Here is a 16,253-nt window from a genome sequence, read left to right on the forward strand (position 1 = left end):
TAGAGGCAACAAGTGCCATAGCATAGCTATAACAAACCAACCCTTCACATATGCTCATAGCTAAAATTGCTCAGGATTTTCACTTTGTTATGCTTGCCCTGTATTAACAATCATGTTCTTCGTTTTATTCAATACTTTATAGATGAAGGAAATATATTATATGTCAAAAGTACATTAAGTATTGGAGTATTAATAAATTGTAAAATTGTTATGGATTGGGTCATTAGGCCTTATATCATGTTATTAACAAGTGAAGCTTTGCATGAGCACATAAATGGGTTGACTTGACACATAGTCTTTGTCTTCTTTTTTCCGTTTCTTTTGTTCTTGGTGATCTTGAGAGGCAGTTCCATACTAAATATAGAAGCATGAAGCTCATTTCCTAAGTTGCAACAGATAAGTATTGGAAAAGGAGAAATAAAGCAAGAAGAATGTGGGAACTGGCAAACATAATCACTTGACTTCAAAATCAAGTTTAAGTAAACCAACTGTCTATAACTGTAATAATAGCAATGACTCTACAACAGTAGCAAATGGCATAACATGAAGTGAGTGAACAAAATACCTGAACCCTGTATCTATGTAGCAAGCGAGTGGGACTTCCATACACATACTTGCACCATCAACAGAATCATCTAGGCGACGGCAGTGTTGAGAATGGAGCCGAGGGTGCCCAAGACGGCGAAGGCGAGGAGGGGGCTGACGTCGAGGGTGTCGAAAACAGGGGGAATGATGTTGCGGAACAGGTTCAGGTACGGGTCGCAAAGGTCTCTGATGGCAGACAGTGGCTGCTTCTCCCACGGGATGTTCGGGAACCAACTCAGTAGAACCCTAACCATCAGAACTCCGCTGTATATGTCCAGCCACTTCCCCAGCCCCGCCGCCACCACTGTCAGCGGCGTGTTCAGGGACCCGCTAGGCCTGTCCCGTAGCGACGCGAAGAACAGAGGCCCTACCGAAGACATGGACATGGACATCGGAAGAAGCTGATGGCAGAAGGTTCTGAGGGCGAGTAGGGCCATCCCGAAGACGGTGGTGAGGGTGCGGGTGGAACCTTCCAGAAGGTGCTGTGCTCCCTCGACGTCGCTTTGCGTGGATGTGGCGGCGACAATTAGGGGATTGAAGTTGCGGCGGAGAGGAGTGAGAGAGAGTGAGGGTTGTGCGTATCTGTGTCGGTATTGACGCAGAGGTGGGTGCGTGAGGCAGACCATGTGAGTCTTGGAAGCCATTGTTGCTGGGGAGAACGCCATCGTCATTGTCATCGCCATCGCCATAGCCATCTGCGAATTAGGGATTAGGAGATTGCCACCAAAAACCCGAACGCTTTTTTTTTTTTTTTTTTATCTCCAGAAGCCGCCGCGCTACTTCGAGTTTTATTAAGGGCAGCTATCAACTTCACATAGCCATCTAACATTTTTGGGTGACAATAATTTTTATTTAGAAAGACATTAAAAGATATAAATTAGATAAAATTATTAAAAAGAACTAAATAGATAAATATCAAAAGAAAATACCACATAATTTTCATTTGTTCAATATTACTCAATGTTACACTTTCCTCTCTTCCAATTAACCCCTAGGTCTTATCAATATTCTGAAGAGTTTTACTACTTTTTAAAAATCCACAAGTAGAAAAACTTTTAAAGGTTGATACATTTGATGGACTGCTTAATTTTCTATGCAAAACATTCCACTCTTAACTACTTAAAAGCCAATCGCTAGCAAAATCTTTAATTTAAATACCAGAATTTATACATGAGATGGATTTTTCGGTTTCAAAACTAAATTCAACTCCAACCACCTGAAGGTCTTGTTACTGTTATTATGGATACTATACCAAGAATGAATAGGTAATGGCAATGGATAGTGAAACTAGAGAAATTAAAAATAGAAGAAAACTGGAAACACCTTGAGCAGAGTTGATCCCCATGCATGTAAAACTAGTGTTGCTTAAAAAATTGATAGTACCAAACTACCAATACCAATAAAATAAACTTACAATTGGACGGACCTTTGCTAATTCCTCAGGTGCTGTCATACACAAATATAAAATGAATAGTAATAGTCTAATTTTCTTAGCGATGTTTTGTCATCCCAAATCCAATTCCAGTTCAAAATCCAAACCCTACCCAAGTAAATTTCCCCAGAAAAGCACATTAAGTTTTTTCTAGAAAGGAAGACCAAAAAAAATAATTAAAAGAGCGAGCCCGAACAAAACTATGAGTCAGCGTAAGTTAGTAATTTAATCCTCAAAATCTCCAGCATTCTCCAATAAGTAATTCGCTGCCAATTGTTCATCCCGGTCACATGCCAAAAACGCCTCTATGACCGAGGCTCTATCAAATCCCAATGCCTCAAGCTGCAAACCATAGGTTAAAGAAACCAATCATTAATCAATACATACTAAGTGTGAACACAAGCGATACAAAAAATCTTTTTAGACCTGTTTCTGCATCCTCAGTTTCAAAATATGGATAATTTTCAAATGGATTAAATACCTTGGAAACATAAAAAGCACTCAGTATATTCTTTGCTTAGAAATTAGGAAGATGTTTAACGAATATACATCATTTCTTATATCATAATACAGTAAGGAGAAAGACATACCCTTGCAATTGCCTCCTGCTCAGCTGGAGTCACATTGATGGCATGAGGCATGTCCTGCTCAGGCTGGTCAAATATATCACTGATGGAGAGAAAGACGGTTAAATTCTAAATTCAAATATTGTGTGTAATCAAGGAAAGGGAATAAACTCTTGGATAACATTCTACACTATCAGATATCAAGTTGACAAATAGAACATTACTTTCTTGTTAGATACGTGGGCAAAAATAACCAACAATTGAAATAATATATCAAGAACAACGATGATGATGATATGAAGTAATGATAGTTGTAAGATGTAAAATAATGCAACAAGTTGATATGCTCACCCTTCAGAGCCCTCAACAGGTTCGTTTATCAACTGTAGAAACTCAGCATGATGTTCTTGAATGAGTCTTAAAAGATTGGGATTCTGCTTTCCAAGTTCTTGAAGTACAGGCTGCAATAGAAAGTTGATTGATCTTTTAGACACCAACCAACGAATGAACAGAAATGAGGAAGGCAACGGAGAAAGTAAATACCTGTAAAATTTGTGGATTTGATTGCACCATTGATCGCAATGCTTGAAACTGAAAAAAATAAATAAGAAAGTTGCTTGAGAGTGATCAAAATAAAGCTTGAAGCTAGATGCAGATTAACAAGCAACTTATTTGCTAAGTCCACTCAGCAACATGGAAAAACTTGAAACTATATATGAACAACAAAAGTTTTGAAGAGCATTGTCTGGGCAATGCTTGTCAATCAAGACATATTTGAAATCATGCTGCATCCTGAGTAGCTATAATGATGTGCAAATAACAAAATAATTGCAACTGCTAAAAGAAAGCTTCACAAATACAGTAAGATAAAAGAGTATAATTAAAACGAAATTCAAAACATTAATTATTTGAGTAAATGCATGCAATGACCAAAAGGTTCAATGTGTAGACATGGCACAGCACACAAGTCAAGTTACATCAATACATCAAATTAAATAGTGTACTTTAAGTTAGTGCAACTTGGGTATGTGGAACAACTATGCCTTCTAACATAAAGAACAAAAAATTGATGGAACAGCAAGCTCACCTGGGGATTGTTTCTGAGGAAGTCAAGAGATCCTAGTCCAGGACCAGCACCAGAAATTGTCTCCTGAAAATTTCAGATTGAAGTAAAGTACGGAGTAACAGAAAATTACTTTTGATGATCTGTTACTGCATAATAAGTTTTACCTGTGGAAACATATTTAAGGGAGATGAGTTAGGTAGTCCAGGAACGGCTCCAGCAGTGACCCCAGCTGTTTCAGTTGTCTGACTACCTGGGAATTGAGGAACTGGTACAGCAACTTCTGCTGCTTCGGGGATACCCTGCCCAGAGAAGCAAGGAAAGAAAGGTTGCTAAATCCAACAATGTGAACATAAATTTTAGCAGTCAAGATATCCAACAATGTGGACATACAGAGTACAAATAGTCTATAGCACGCTCTGGATTATTGTAAGCTGCCCGAAGAGCACGAGTAACTGTATCTCTGTCCCAGTTGCCACCTCCCATGTCCATAATTTGTTGAATAGTCTGCTGAAGATTACTACCACCAACTAAATTTGAAGCAGCCTGACCATAAGTATCTGCAGACACGCTGCAAAAAATGACGTAGGAAAGCTTGTGAGTAGGCTTTATAAACAAGAAAGTGGAAAATGACAAATGTCTGAATTCCACAATGTTCAGCATCCAAAAATGCAGCATTATTGCTTACTATATGCAGCCACAATAAACCGAACAACAAAACTATGATCAGCCAACGTAAATGTCTCGTTACATGAATTGAAAATAACACTAGATCTTCCTCAGAAAGACATTTAATAAAAGTATTTGAATTATATCCTGTGCTGCTTTCAGTATTATAACATCAACTTCATAGCCAAATTGGTAAGAATTATAATTATCATGAAACTCACCAGGTAAAGACAACCAACAACGTGAACATTAAAATTCAAATTAGAACAAAGACATTTTTACTTGAATGTAATATGTTACTAAATTACTGAAGATTGAAAAAGGATAGTTCTTGTCATCACTGCTCAGTCAACAACTATTTTGTGGTACATTGGAATTAACTAATAGTATCTTTGAAAAAATCTAGAAAGGAGAAACCATACTTTGTATTTGTAGTTGTGACAGCTGGGCCAGATGTACTGTTATTTGCAGTCCTACAATACCAAATAAAATACTATAGGAAGTGACACTGACGTTATTAAAACGGACAAATTATCAATTTATTTTTTTAAAGACTCACTGAGTTTGTGCAGGAGGTTCAGGAGCAGGCGTGGAATTTGAGGTTGATACAGCTGCAGGTGGATTGCTGGCAGGCTGTCACACGCATGCACAACCACTAGCTAATACAAAGAGGCAAGGGCAGAAAAGAAAGGGGAAAAAACCTCCAAAAAGCAATAAGATTGAGAAAGTAATATACCTGGGCAGATGAAGTCCCTGCCGAACCCAATGTTTTACTCTGTAGAGAAGTAAAATGCCACATGAAGGTATAACAATAAAATTGAAAGAAATGTTTCTAGCTGACTTCATCAAATTGAAACAGATGGCATAATGGAATATGACAAGATCTAATACATGGCATAGCATCTAGATAATTTTTTGGACCGCGATAGAACTTCAGTAAAAGCTTCCTATCCTTTTCTTTATCAAAAAAAAAGGGAAAAAGAAACGAAGCATAAAAATAGATCTCGATATTTAAAAGAATAAAAATATGAGCGCTGAAATCACAGTCTGAGATAACTTTTGAGGAAGGAAGGGTGTTATAATTTGAAAAAGTTTTCATGAAGGAATAAACTACCTTGCTAAGCATAACAACAAGAAAACCATCCTCAGAGACCTTGTTCTCTGCTAATGTTGTTTCATCTTTCAAAACCTTGCCATTGTGAATAAGCAACTGTTGTCCACATGGGTAATTATCTTTGCCTTGCACATCTTCTATATTCTTCTTGACAGCCATAATCTAAGGCAAAAATAGTAAGGAAATTATAGCTACTAAAATTCAAAAATTAACCCTCTTATAATCTACCAAACACCACATAAAGCCTGATAAGAAATCCAATTTCTAATGATATTAGAATCAACAGGCATATCCTCGGCGTCATGAAAAGATGGGAATAAAACATCTCAAAGCCATTCAATAATAAATAAATAACGTCAGCACCTGAGTATCACATCAAATCTGAAACAAAATCCTCAACAACAACAACAATAGTGTTGGCGAAAACATTAAAATGAAGGCATGCATTGCAAATAGAAACAAAAATGAAGTAAATTTACCTGAATTTTGAATAAAAACTATGTCGACAACGACAGTGATTTGAATTAAAAATAAAATAAAACAAAATAAAGGAGTAGACTTAGAAAATCTGAAAACAAAATAATTCAATCAATAAATCAACACACATTTTCGTAACTGAAAATGGAAGATTGGGAAATGAAAAGGGAAATATTGATAGCGAATATTGTAACCAAAAAAGCGTAGAGATAAAGAGAGAGCTGACAGTGTCGGACGGCTGAACCCTAATTTCGAAATGGCTGCCTTTCAAAGTCTTAACAGTGAGTTTCATGGCGGCGACTTATGGGAATGACGCCGGCGACCGGCAACGATCCGGCTCAAGTACGGTGGTGAGAGAGTGAGTGAAACCCTAGAGAGAGAAAACACCTTCGTCCGTTGCTGTTGCTGCTGCTGTTGCACGGAATGAACGTGTCAACGGCACATGTAACACGCTCTTTTTCTATTTTCTTACTTTTTTTTAAATTGTTTTCCTTTTTCAGTTTAAATTCGCAAGGTGGCATCTCAATGCACGTGAATTAAAAACGGAGATAAGTATGTGTTAATTTGTAAAGTACTTTTTTAAAAAAAAATAATTTGTACAGTATTATGCATGTGTTATCATATTATCGTATGAAAAAAAGTAACTGTGTTTTACAATTTTTATTTACATAGTTATAGTTATTTAACGGAATAAATTTGAATAAATAATTATAATATTATTGCATTAAAATTATTCTTAACATTGATAGCAAAACAGAGATCAGAGAATCATCCTTTTGTCATGTGAATTTTCTATCAATATTACAGACGTATGCCATATTTTTCAACAACAAAGCTATCTATAAACAATTGAATTGGACAATTATACCAAAAAAAAATGTTATAAAAAGAAACGTTCATTATAATCTTAATCTTAACTATAAATATATTTTATTATTTTAAAACACCAAACAAGTTTCTACACAGTTGAAGCACAAGAAATTAAGATGCTTGAGAAAAATAATATAAAAAGATGGACATAATCGCATTAACATTAACATGGATAAAATTATAATAAATTTGAATTGGTCCAGTAGTCGACTCATTTGTCTTTTTAAGTAAAGATCGAAATTCAAATTTTTGTGTATATAACAATTTATTAATTAGTGACAGATTTTTAAATAGAGTTTAAATTTACAATAAATTAATTTTTGATATCCGACAAGACCAAACCAAAAGCATGGACGAAATTGCTTTCTGATTTTAGTCAATCACATCCTCCAAATGATGACGATGAAAGTTGTTAAAGGAAGAACAACGCTCTCCTTCAAGACTAGTCTCTTTTCAAAATCCGTGGATAATAATTAAATTAGTTTTGAGTGAAAAATTCATTAGCTAATATTTTCAATATATTTACAAATTTCCACAGTGCTACTGAATGGAGACAAGCTGCTAGCTACGTAGTATATATTACTCTCTCGAAGGCTTTTGAATATCAATCTCACTGGGAAAAAGTGTTAGTTACAACTTTTGGTCAAGCTTTTCAACTTATAAGAAGGTACAAGAACAAAAATGGATTAATTTGGAACAAGATAGAATCATGTAGAAATTAGTTATAACTTGAACTTGATAAAAAATTGATGTTGTGCAAACTGTACGCGTAGAACCTAACAATGATATTGATATACATATTGTGGCTAAGTGATATTATCATGTGCTAAAATGTTTGAAGAAAAGAAACCTTAACTAGTTAAATTGATCAACACAAGTTCAAAGTGAAGCTTGTCAACTTTCCCCTCTTCTTGCCCCCCTTGAAAGTAATATAAATATGGGATTTGGCTTCGTCATACTCATATATCTTAGTTTTTGACTCCATTAGTAAGTGACAATTAAAAAGAAAAACAAATAATAAATTTTGTTTATATGAGTATAATTTTTATTTTAGTTATATTTTATATTAATATCCAAATTATTTAGTTTGATTTTGTTCATTTATTGTCCATAAATTTTAATCATATTATTCTGTCTCGTTCATTCTTATACCAAACAATCGACATATGGTTAATTATCGTTAGAATAATAGTGTAATTTTCGAAATAACAAATATGTAATAACAAATGTTATGTTATATAAAGTAACTCTAGATATTGTTTTTAGTATTATTTTTTTAAAATTAATTCTTAAGTTACGATAAATTAAAACTCTAGATTAAATTATAGCAGGTGTTAAATTTAGAAATATATTGATGGATTGATTCCTTTTTAAAGCAGAGCAAATCTGAAATCTCTACAAATAATTAAACATTTTATTATAAGGTTTTAATTTGTTTGCATGGTATTTTTTTTTAAAAGAGTGAGAAAACAAGGGAGCGAAAGAAAAGGGCGAAAGGGGTGAAAGAGAAGCAAGAGGAGCGAGCACGTGGGAATCACGTGAGAGTTAGTTGCGAAACAGAAAATAGAAACAAGAGGTGGCGGGAGAGAAGAGTTTTAGCTGAGCTGGGATCTTCTTTCTTTCCATAATCCACATACACACACTCTCTCTCTCTCTCTGCGGCCATACCAATGAATGAATATAGATAGGGTCCGAACAATTCGAAAATGAAACGAAAGCCCCAACCCAGCCCATTCCCCATTAGTTTCACGAGAAAGCTGCGCAACCTAACGCGACCTCTCTCTCTCTCTCCGTCTAACTGACTAGTATTCTGATCTTCACTCTTGTTCATTTTCATCATACTCAAATTTAAATTCAAATTCCAAAGCATAGGATTCTTCAACCGGAGAATAGAATGAAGGACAAGGACAAGGACAAGGAAAAAGAGGCGGAGAAGAAGAAGTACCCTATCGGCGCCGAGCATTACGATCTCTACGAGGAGATTGGACACGGCGTCAGTGCCGCCGTCCACCGCGCGCTTTGCATCCCCTTAAACGAGATCGTCGCCATCAAGATCCTCGACTTCGAACGCGACAACTGCGATCTGGTTCGCCCTTTACCTTTAATTAATTTCGATCCGTTTCAATTTAATCATCATCGCCTTAGCTATATATGATATGATGTGTGATTATTGCGCGCGGCAGAACAATGTTTCACGCGAAGCACAGACGATGGTGCTGGTGGACCACCCTAACGTGCTGAAATCGCACTGCTCCTTCGTCAACGAGCACAGCCTGTGGGTTGTGATGCCGTACATGGCGGGCGGATCGTGCCTCCATATCCTCAAGGCCGCGCACCCCGACGGATTCGAGGAGGTTGTGATTGCCACCATCCTTCGCGAGGTCCTCAAGGGTTTAGAGTACCTTCACCACCACGGACACATCCACAGGGACGTCAAGTCCGGCAACATTCTCATCGATTCCCGCGGCGCCATCAAGCTCGGCGACTTCGGTGTCTCCGCCTGTCTCTTTGATTCCGGTGATAGGCAGCGCACCAGGAATACTTTTGTTGGAACACCTTGTTGGTATAACAATTATTATCTCTCTCTACCTTATTCCATACTATGAATGAATAATTCAATATCCAACTAAGCACAAAACACCTTTTATATGTGTGCTTGTGAAAATGTATTCTGAAACTACACACTGCATGCTAACAGGATGGGACAGATATCACTTATGATCGTATTTCATGATCATTCAATAGACAATTGTGTGATCAATAACGTCATTAAGGGTCCGAGATTCAGTTGACCTTTTGCTTCTTTTTTTTTTTTCTCTTTACTTTTGTAGGATGGCACCCGAAGTAATGGAGCAGCTACATGGTTATAATTTCAAGTATGTCTATCGTATTACCACAATTTTGTGTTGTCCATTTTCTTTATAGTCATCATTGCGTTAGTATTCATTTCTAAGTGTTCCTTTCTTTCTTCCAGAGCTGACATTTGGTCATTTGGCATAACTGCACTGGAGCTTGCCCACGGTCATGCTCCTTTCTCAAAGTTTCCCCCAATGAAGGTGCGCTTATTAGTTTTAGATACACAAAATATTATTTATTTCAACCAACCATCTTCCACCTCATTTTAATGATTTAACTCTTCTACATGGCCAGGTACTGCTTATGACTTTGCAAAATGCACCCCCCGGCCTTGACTACGAGAGGGATAGAAAGTTCTCTAAGGTCAGCTCATGGTGAATACACTTTCAACATTAATTCATTGTTTCTTTAGGTCTTTTATTCTTACAATATTATTTTTCCTTTTTCAGTCATTTAAGCAGATGATTGCTAGTTGCTTAGTGAAAGATCCTTCAAAACGACCCTCTGCAAGCAAGTTGTTGAAGCATTCCTTCTTCAAGCAGGCTCGCTCCAATGATTATATTGCACGAACACTTTTGGAGGGGCTGCCTGCTTTAGGTGACCGCATGGAGGCCCTAAAGGTTCCATATTATTGCCACTAATTTCCCCACTCCTGTTTTGTTATGAAATATATTTACAATGCGATCTTTTCTGTTGCAGAGAAAAGATGAAGATATGCTTGCACAAAAGAAAATGCCCGATGGCGAGATGGAGGAATTATCACAGGTAGGAAATACAATTACTAACTGTGTACAGAAACTGTTGCCATTTGCGCCAGAAATTTAGGCCACTTGTTCTGCAAAATCTTATTCTTTTCTCACAATATGTACTGATAAATCCAACTTGTGCTCCTTGTTGATATTATTACATCAATAAAACAGATATCTATTCTCATTCCCATGAAAATAAACTAGTATCCACTTTCCTCTGCACATAGATGACAAGCACCTCAGTATGTTCTTTATGAATTCTTTTAGAATTATACCCAATTGTTGGTCAACATCAGGAAAACAGAAGCTGAGTAAGAAATCTTGCTGTTCGTATATTTCATCTTGTCAAAATATGCTGTATTGCCTAACTGAAGAATGATGTGATAGATATTCTTTTATTTTATTTGCTCATAGAATGATTTATGGTTTTTTTAGTTGTTTGAGATAGTGGTTTCACAGTGTAGCAAGTTTATAACATTAAGGGTGTTAATCTTCTTTAGAATGAATACAAACGGGGAATTAGTGGCTGGAACTTCAATCTTGATGATATGAAGGCTCAGGCTTCATTGGTAAACATGATGCCCGATCTTTTCTTCTTCCAATGAAGACAAGACTCTTGAAGTTAAGAAATTACTGATTAGATTTCTCATTTCTTCTAGATCCATGATTTTGATGATGCTATATCAGATATCAATCATGTAGCAAGTTCAGCTTCTTTATCTTCCCTTGATGTACAAGATAAGCCGAGTGCAAGTCATAATCCCTCTCGAAGTGTTGATCTGGTAACTATAGACATATTTTTTCTGTCTCATGATGATATTTGCAGTCTATTAGTAATATCTGCTTTTTTCTCCATTCTCCCTGTTAACAAATTTCTTTTAATTGGTAGTTCTAATGGGTAATACTTCACAGGAAGATATTGATGAGCTACAAAATCAATCAGCTTCTGTTCCAGGAATTGATTACACAGTAAATGATGCCAAGTACGTTTCTGTCATTTATCTGATGTCAGACAAGTAAAACCATTTTTCTTGACATATTCAAACTGTTAAAGTTGGGATTAAAATCTTATAAAATTGTGGACCAATAGTTTTATCTAAATGGCTTGAAAAACATTTTAAATAAAGGATAGCTGTCTCTAAAATCAAATAAAGGTAGTATCAAGTTAATTAAATTTACTATCATGTTTTGCCATTCTAGGATCAAGTTTGAAAAATCTGACGATGACTCTAGCATTACCAGTTCAAGCCATGAACAAAGCATTTCACTAGCTTCTCCCTCCTGTCTTGATGATCGTGTGGACCATAATGTGGGAGAAAAATCTGATGTGGAAAATGGTATGGCTATCCATTCTTTTCATAGAAGAGGATCTTCATCAAACATTTTACCTGAAGTAACTCTTCCACCAATTCGACCAGAAAGGTGAATGCTAAACAATGCAGCGAGTTTAATTATTTATTTTTGTGGTGATTTCATTATGAATATTCCATGTTCTTATAGTATTATATTTATTTTCCAGTTCATTTAGTTAAATTGTTCCTTTGTTTGGAAAAACAAAATGTTCGCTTGACCATTTTTTTTTTTAAATCTGGGTGAAATACTTTTGTGTTTGATGATTGTAAATAATATGCATATTATGATGGATATTCACTGTGAAACAAGTTAAATCCAACTTTCTCCGAGGAAGCACAGAAATCATAATTGTATTCACTCATCCTTCATATTTTACTCAGGAGTCTTATAAATATGCAATTTTTTTAAAATGAAATGTCCTGAAATTCTGAAGGGCCCCCTTCTTTTTAAAGAAGGATAACATAGGTTGTGCACCTTTCTGTGTTTTACCATACCACTTCTTCTCCTCTTCAATTACCAGAACTTATATAGAGATTAAAAAAAACGATTATTTATCCTATCTAGATGTACTCTGCTATAATGCCCTTATTTCCTTCATTCAACCACTTCATTATCTCATTCCATCTCCAATCAGCATTTATATTTACTTATTTAGCAATATGAGTGACAGTGAGAAGCCACCGAATCTGCCCCAGAGCACCTCAAGTGGCAATGCAAATTCACAGACAGGAGAGGACGTGCTTACTGAACTTCCTTCTAAAATCTCAAAATCATCAGGTACTTGTCTATACACATGTTCAAGGAAGCAGCAAATATTTTTGTGCTAAAACAGAAAACAATTGATATAGAGTTGCCAATATCTTGAAGCATGCAATGGTTACTTCTGCATTTCGTAATAGTTGTCATTGTTCTTGCAGCTAATGCTGAAGAGACTGATGAGAAAGCAAAGATACCAGTTGTTCAGCAGAGAGGACGTTTTAAGGTTACATCCGAGAATGTTGACCCAGAAAAGGTGAGTAATAACTCTTATTTATCATTTTATGTTCACAAAGACTGAATACTAAGTGAAGTCTTCTTATTCAGGTGGCCCCTACTCCTGTACTGCAAAAGAGTCACAGTATGCAGGTTGGTGGGTTTTTTATAATTTTTTTCTCCCGGTAGATAGGTTGGTGGCTTTGAGGTTTTCGTAAATAAGTGCATAACCCTCCCGTTTTCATTCCTCAGGTGGGGAAGATCCCCAAAGGATATTATGTTCTGGGCTAGTCCTTTTCTCCAAACAAATATGTTTTTCCTCTTTTACATTGATTCTGAATTTATTTGAATGTATGCAAACTAAGCAAATTTCACTAGGTAGGGTGGAATAGATAGATCAAAAAACGTAATGACATGCTGACATAATAATTAAGTCTTTTATAATACTTTCATCTATAGTTTTTCTTAGATCAAACAGTGTTCAAGTGTATACTACAATTTTAAAAATAATTGGCCTCCATCCAAATTGACATTTTATTTCTCTTTCACTTTATAGAAGAGACACCAGAGTCTGGATTTGCATTTAGTTTGCGAAATAATGGTGTTTGATTTGCAACTATATTTATCCAAAAGTGTTACTACCATTTTGTTATAGAAAAATGTGGCTTTAGATTTTGTAGTATTAACTTTGTTAATTAGATTAGTACTAAGTGTTGTTCTACCATATAAATCTGCTACTATATCATATGCCCTTAACATGCAAATATAATTCTTAATTTGGCATCATCTTTTTCTAAACCGTGGGTTATGTAGATTATTAGCCAGCATAGTGCTCCTGCTCCTCTGCCTTCACCATTACCGTTACTGTCAGCATCTGATGCTACTATATCATCAAATCTTTCTGGCTGTTCACTTTTCCCGGTGTTGCACTCTGTGCTGCAGACAAATATTCTTCAAAGGGTATGTTCAGCCTTATGGTGATGTCTCCTTCAGTTAATATCCAAGTGTAACCGGTTTTTTCTTTTTTCTTTTTTTCATGATCTTTTAACAGGAGAGCATTTTAAATTTAATGAAGCAAATCAGTGCAAATGACACCACAGGTTAACCATCAAAGCTTTATGTTTTGTTTTAAACCCATTTCCGCTGTTTTCTTTACTCCTCCTTTTGCACATTTTTAAATTCTTATTTGTCAACCATGCAGCTGATGCCACGTGTATCCCAGCACAAATAGCAGCTACTGAGAAATCTTTGGTATGTAAATACAGCTCACTTTTTTTGTTGTTGCAACTCAATAATAATCTATTTGCAGATTTGTCCATCTGAGAACTTGTGTATTTGCTGTATTGCACGAAAATTGGCCTCAATAATGGATAAAAATAATGCTAAAGTGGGGTGTTTTCAAATTTAATTTTTTGTAACTATGAAAAAGTACACAAAGCTTAGGAGGTTAGCTTAATTACAAATTATAACAGCAGCAAATTTTGACAAAGTTCTTAGGGTGCTAATCTAGTCCCATCTGGTCGGAAAAAAGAATAATTAAAACATAAAGTAGAGCCAATATTAAGGTCAATTACCTATATGTGACAATGGTATTCTAGAGGTCATTTGCTGCAAATCCTGTACGCTTGTAAGATACATGGAACCTCTTTTTTTTCCTTCCTCCTATAAAGGGTCTTTTTGTGAGTTGGGGTCTTGAAAAGGAAGAGAGAGAATGGCAGAGTGTAAAGAGTAAAATGAACTCGATCTTATTCTTTAAGTCCTCCTGTTTTCTTTACTCCCCTCCAAACACTAACTCATAAACACTTCCTGGCAAGATATACCCCAGTAGTTAGATAGGAAATAATCTGAATTGCTGAGTTTTCTTGCTGTCTTACCTTTGTATTTCTTGCTTTTGTATTTACCCCAAGATTATTTAAAAAAAAAAAATTCTTACATGAATGCCTGTATAGAAGCTTTTCCTTTTTCTTTTATTGCTTAAGGAAAACATTGTTTATGCATTAATGCAGCTTGAAGCAGCTCACGATAGGGAGAAAGAGTTACTCCATGAGATAACCGAGTTGCAGTGGAGGTATTATATTTATTTATTTCTATAATATAGTTGTTGCATTATCGCATGCATTATATGGTTAATTATCGGGGTGTTAAACCTTGCTTTGTGACATGTAGGCTAATATGTACCCAAGAGGAGCTTCAAAAATTGAAGACAGATAACGCTCAGGTTAGCAACATATGTTCACCATATTTAAACTATGTTTTAGATTATGTATTTAACATTTTCTAACTTTCTTGTATGTCTTAGGTATGAATTCCTTCTCGAAATGCATACTTGGATTTGGAATCCAGCAGTGATTCCGTTGTTTGAGTGGATGCTTGGATTTATAAGCTATTCTTGGACACTTAAAACAAAGGTGCCAGAAGGCACTGGAATTATGACGAATACGAACTGTGTAGACGATATATGGACTGATCTATTAACTTCTAGGTCTTTTTAATTATGTAGGTGATATAACCTTTTTATCGTAGTTCTCTTTTTAGTGCAGATCGTTGTTTATAATTGTTTCTGTAAATGATTTTAGCGTTATTTCCTGCTTGTAAATTATGATCACACGGAAATTTCGGAACCCCCAACTAATATCTCAAAGGAAAACATAAGTTAATGCAACGTCCAACTCCACTCTTCAGAATATGCTTTAAAACTTCTCAGTCCTCAATGCTTTAAACCACTGAATACTCTCTTTCCAATATATAGATCTCACATCGTAATATATGAGATCATGTGCTTGGTACCAGTGAGCTTGGACGATCGTGATGATTTATTTGTATTGGTTTCTTTATATCATGGACTCATGGTGACAACTGACAAGTTCATGTGAATAGCAGTATAGCACCATCAAATATACACTAAATCATTCTTTATACATGCTAGATATATAAGAAATAAAGTTTTAATCTCGTTAAAAAAAAGCAGAGAATTAACTTTTAATTAAATCGTATCATATATCAAAGCATGCCTTTTTTTTTATTAATTGTATTGGGACAATGTCACACACATACGCCATCTATATTGAACTAAAAAAGGATCCAATGATGGTCAAATTTAACGCGGAAACAATTGTAAACTGGAAAGCAAAGAAACAGCGGACACCCTAAAATAAAGGCAAGTTAGGCAACTTCATTTTCAAATTCCAAGATTGCTTCATGCACTTGCTCATCCGTTTTTTACTTTCCCGGATTTTCCTATTTAATTATAAATTAATAATTCAGCTACGCATATAATGTGGTATTCACGTCAATATAACGTATTCCAAAACTTGAAGTTAACATGTCGAATAGGTCTGTGTGTGAGGAACTGAGGATCAACAAATTAGTAGCAATAATTCATTACAGGATCCGTGGCTTTTGAGGACTATGTCGCCTTTTACTTTCAGGATCTGAGTCTGTGTCGCTATGCGTGGCCTTGTTATCATCATATAAAAAACATTATTATTTTGAACTTTGTATTCTATCTATTATTATTGGATAAAATATCAACTTCATTTAAATATTT

At 35.6% G+C, this 16,253-nt stretch overlaps 3 protein-coding genes across 3 annotated transcripts; 1 reads left to right on the forward strand and 2 right to left on the reverse strand.

The window, feature by feature from the left end:
• Positions 1–101: 101 nt before the first annotated feature.
• On the reverse strand, positions 102–1,358 carry LOC130972946 (ylmG homolog protein 1-2, chloroplastic-like). Its single transcript, XM_057897296.1, has 2 exons — positions 566–1,358; positions 102–382 (listed from the first exon to the last, which is right to left on the reverse strand). The coding sequence occupies exon 1, from the start codon at positions 1,278–1,280 to the stop codon at positions 636–638; it is 645 nt and encodes a 214-aa protein (XP_057753279.1). The 5' UTR covers positions 1,281–1,358; the 3' UTR covers positions 102–382; positions 566–635.
• A 212-nt stretch (positions 1,359–1,570) lies between these two features.
• LOC130972945 (ubiquitin receptor RAD23b-like) lies at positions 1,571–6,371 on the reverse strand. Its single transcript, XM_057897295.1, has 12 exons — positions 6,133–6,371; positions 5,430–5,591; positions 5,052–5,090; positions 4,875–4,948; positions 4,738–4,788; positions 4,040–4,217; positions 3,814–3,948; positions 3,671–3,733; positions 3,127–3,174; positions 2,935–3,044; positions 2,608–2,686; positions 1,571–2,359 (listed from the first exon to the last, which is right to left on the reverse strand). Exons 1-12 carry the CDS (start codon positions 6,196–6,198, stop codon positions 2,243–2,245), a joined length of 1,122 nt encoding a protein of 373 aa, XP_057753278.1. The 5' UTR covers positions 6,199–6,371; the 3' UTR covers positions 1,571–2,242.
• Positions 6,372–8,410: 2,039 nt separating this feature from the next.
• Positions 8,411–15,398, forward strand: LOC130972944 (serine/threonine-protein kinase BLUS1). Its single transcript, XM_057897294.1, has 20 exons — positions 8,411–8,862; positions 8,960–9,339; positions 9,608–9,652; positions 9,751–9,832; positions 9,927–9,995; positions 10,082–10,252; positions 10,332–10,397; positions 10,882–10,950; positions 11,041–11,163; positions 11,294–11,364; positions 11,582–11,803; positions 12,405–12,511; positions 12,652–12,746; positions 12,818–12,859; positions 13,520–13,666; positions 13,758–13,806; positions 13,908–13,957; positions 14,713–14,774; positions 14,873–14,924; positions 15,006–15,398. Exons 1-20 carry the CDS (start codon positions 8,671–8,673, stop codon positions 15,009–15,011), a joined length of 2,100 nt encoding a protein of 699 aa, XP_057753277.1. The 5' UTR covers positions 8,411–8,670; the 3' UTR covers positions 15,012–15,398.
• The last annotated feature ends 855 nt before the right edge of the window (positions 15,399–16,253 follow it).

Source organism: Arachis stenosperma, chromosome 4 (assembly GCF_014773155.1).
Source record: "Arachis stenosperma cultivar V10309 chromosome 4, arast.V10309.gnm1.PFL2, whole genome shotgun sequence".
NCBI classification, from domain to species: Eukaryota; Viridiplantae; Streptophyta; class Magnoliopsida; order Fabales; family Fabaceae; genus Arachis; species Arachis stenosperma.

Bases quoted from the DNA above. Each gene is read 5' to 3' on its own strand.
- LOC130972946 (XM_057897296.1), bottom strand. From the start codon at position 1,280: ATGGCTATGGCGATGGCGATGACAATGACGATGGCGTTCTCCCCAGCA.
- LOC130972945 (XM_057897295.1), bottom strand. From the start codon at position 6,198: ATGAAACTCACTGTTAAGACTTTGAAAGGCAGCCATTTCGAAATTAGG. The intron at 2,687-2,934 runs GTGAGCATATCA...TCTCTCCATCAG, and splicing joins CCTGTTGAGGGCTCTGAAGG to TGATATATTTGACCAGCCTG. The intron at 2,360-2,607 runs GTATGTCTTTCT...TATGGTTTGCAG, and splicing joins AGCAGGAGGCAATTGCAAGG to CTTGAGGCATTGGGATTTGA.
- LOC130972944 (XM_057897294.1), top strand. From the start codon at position 8,671: ATGAAGGACAAGGACAAGGACAAGGAAAAAGAGGCGGAGAAGAAGAAG. The intron at 9,340-9,607 runs GTATAACAATTA...TTACTTTTGTAG, and splicing joins TTTGTTGGAACACCTTGTTG to GATGGCACCCGAAGTAATGG. The intron at 9,653-9,750 runs GTATGTCTATCG...TCTTTCTTCCAG, and splicing joins CTACATGGTTATAATTTCAA to AGCTGACATTTGGTCATTTG.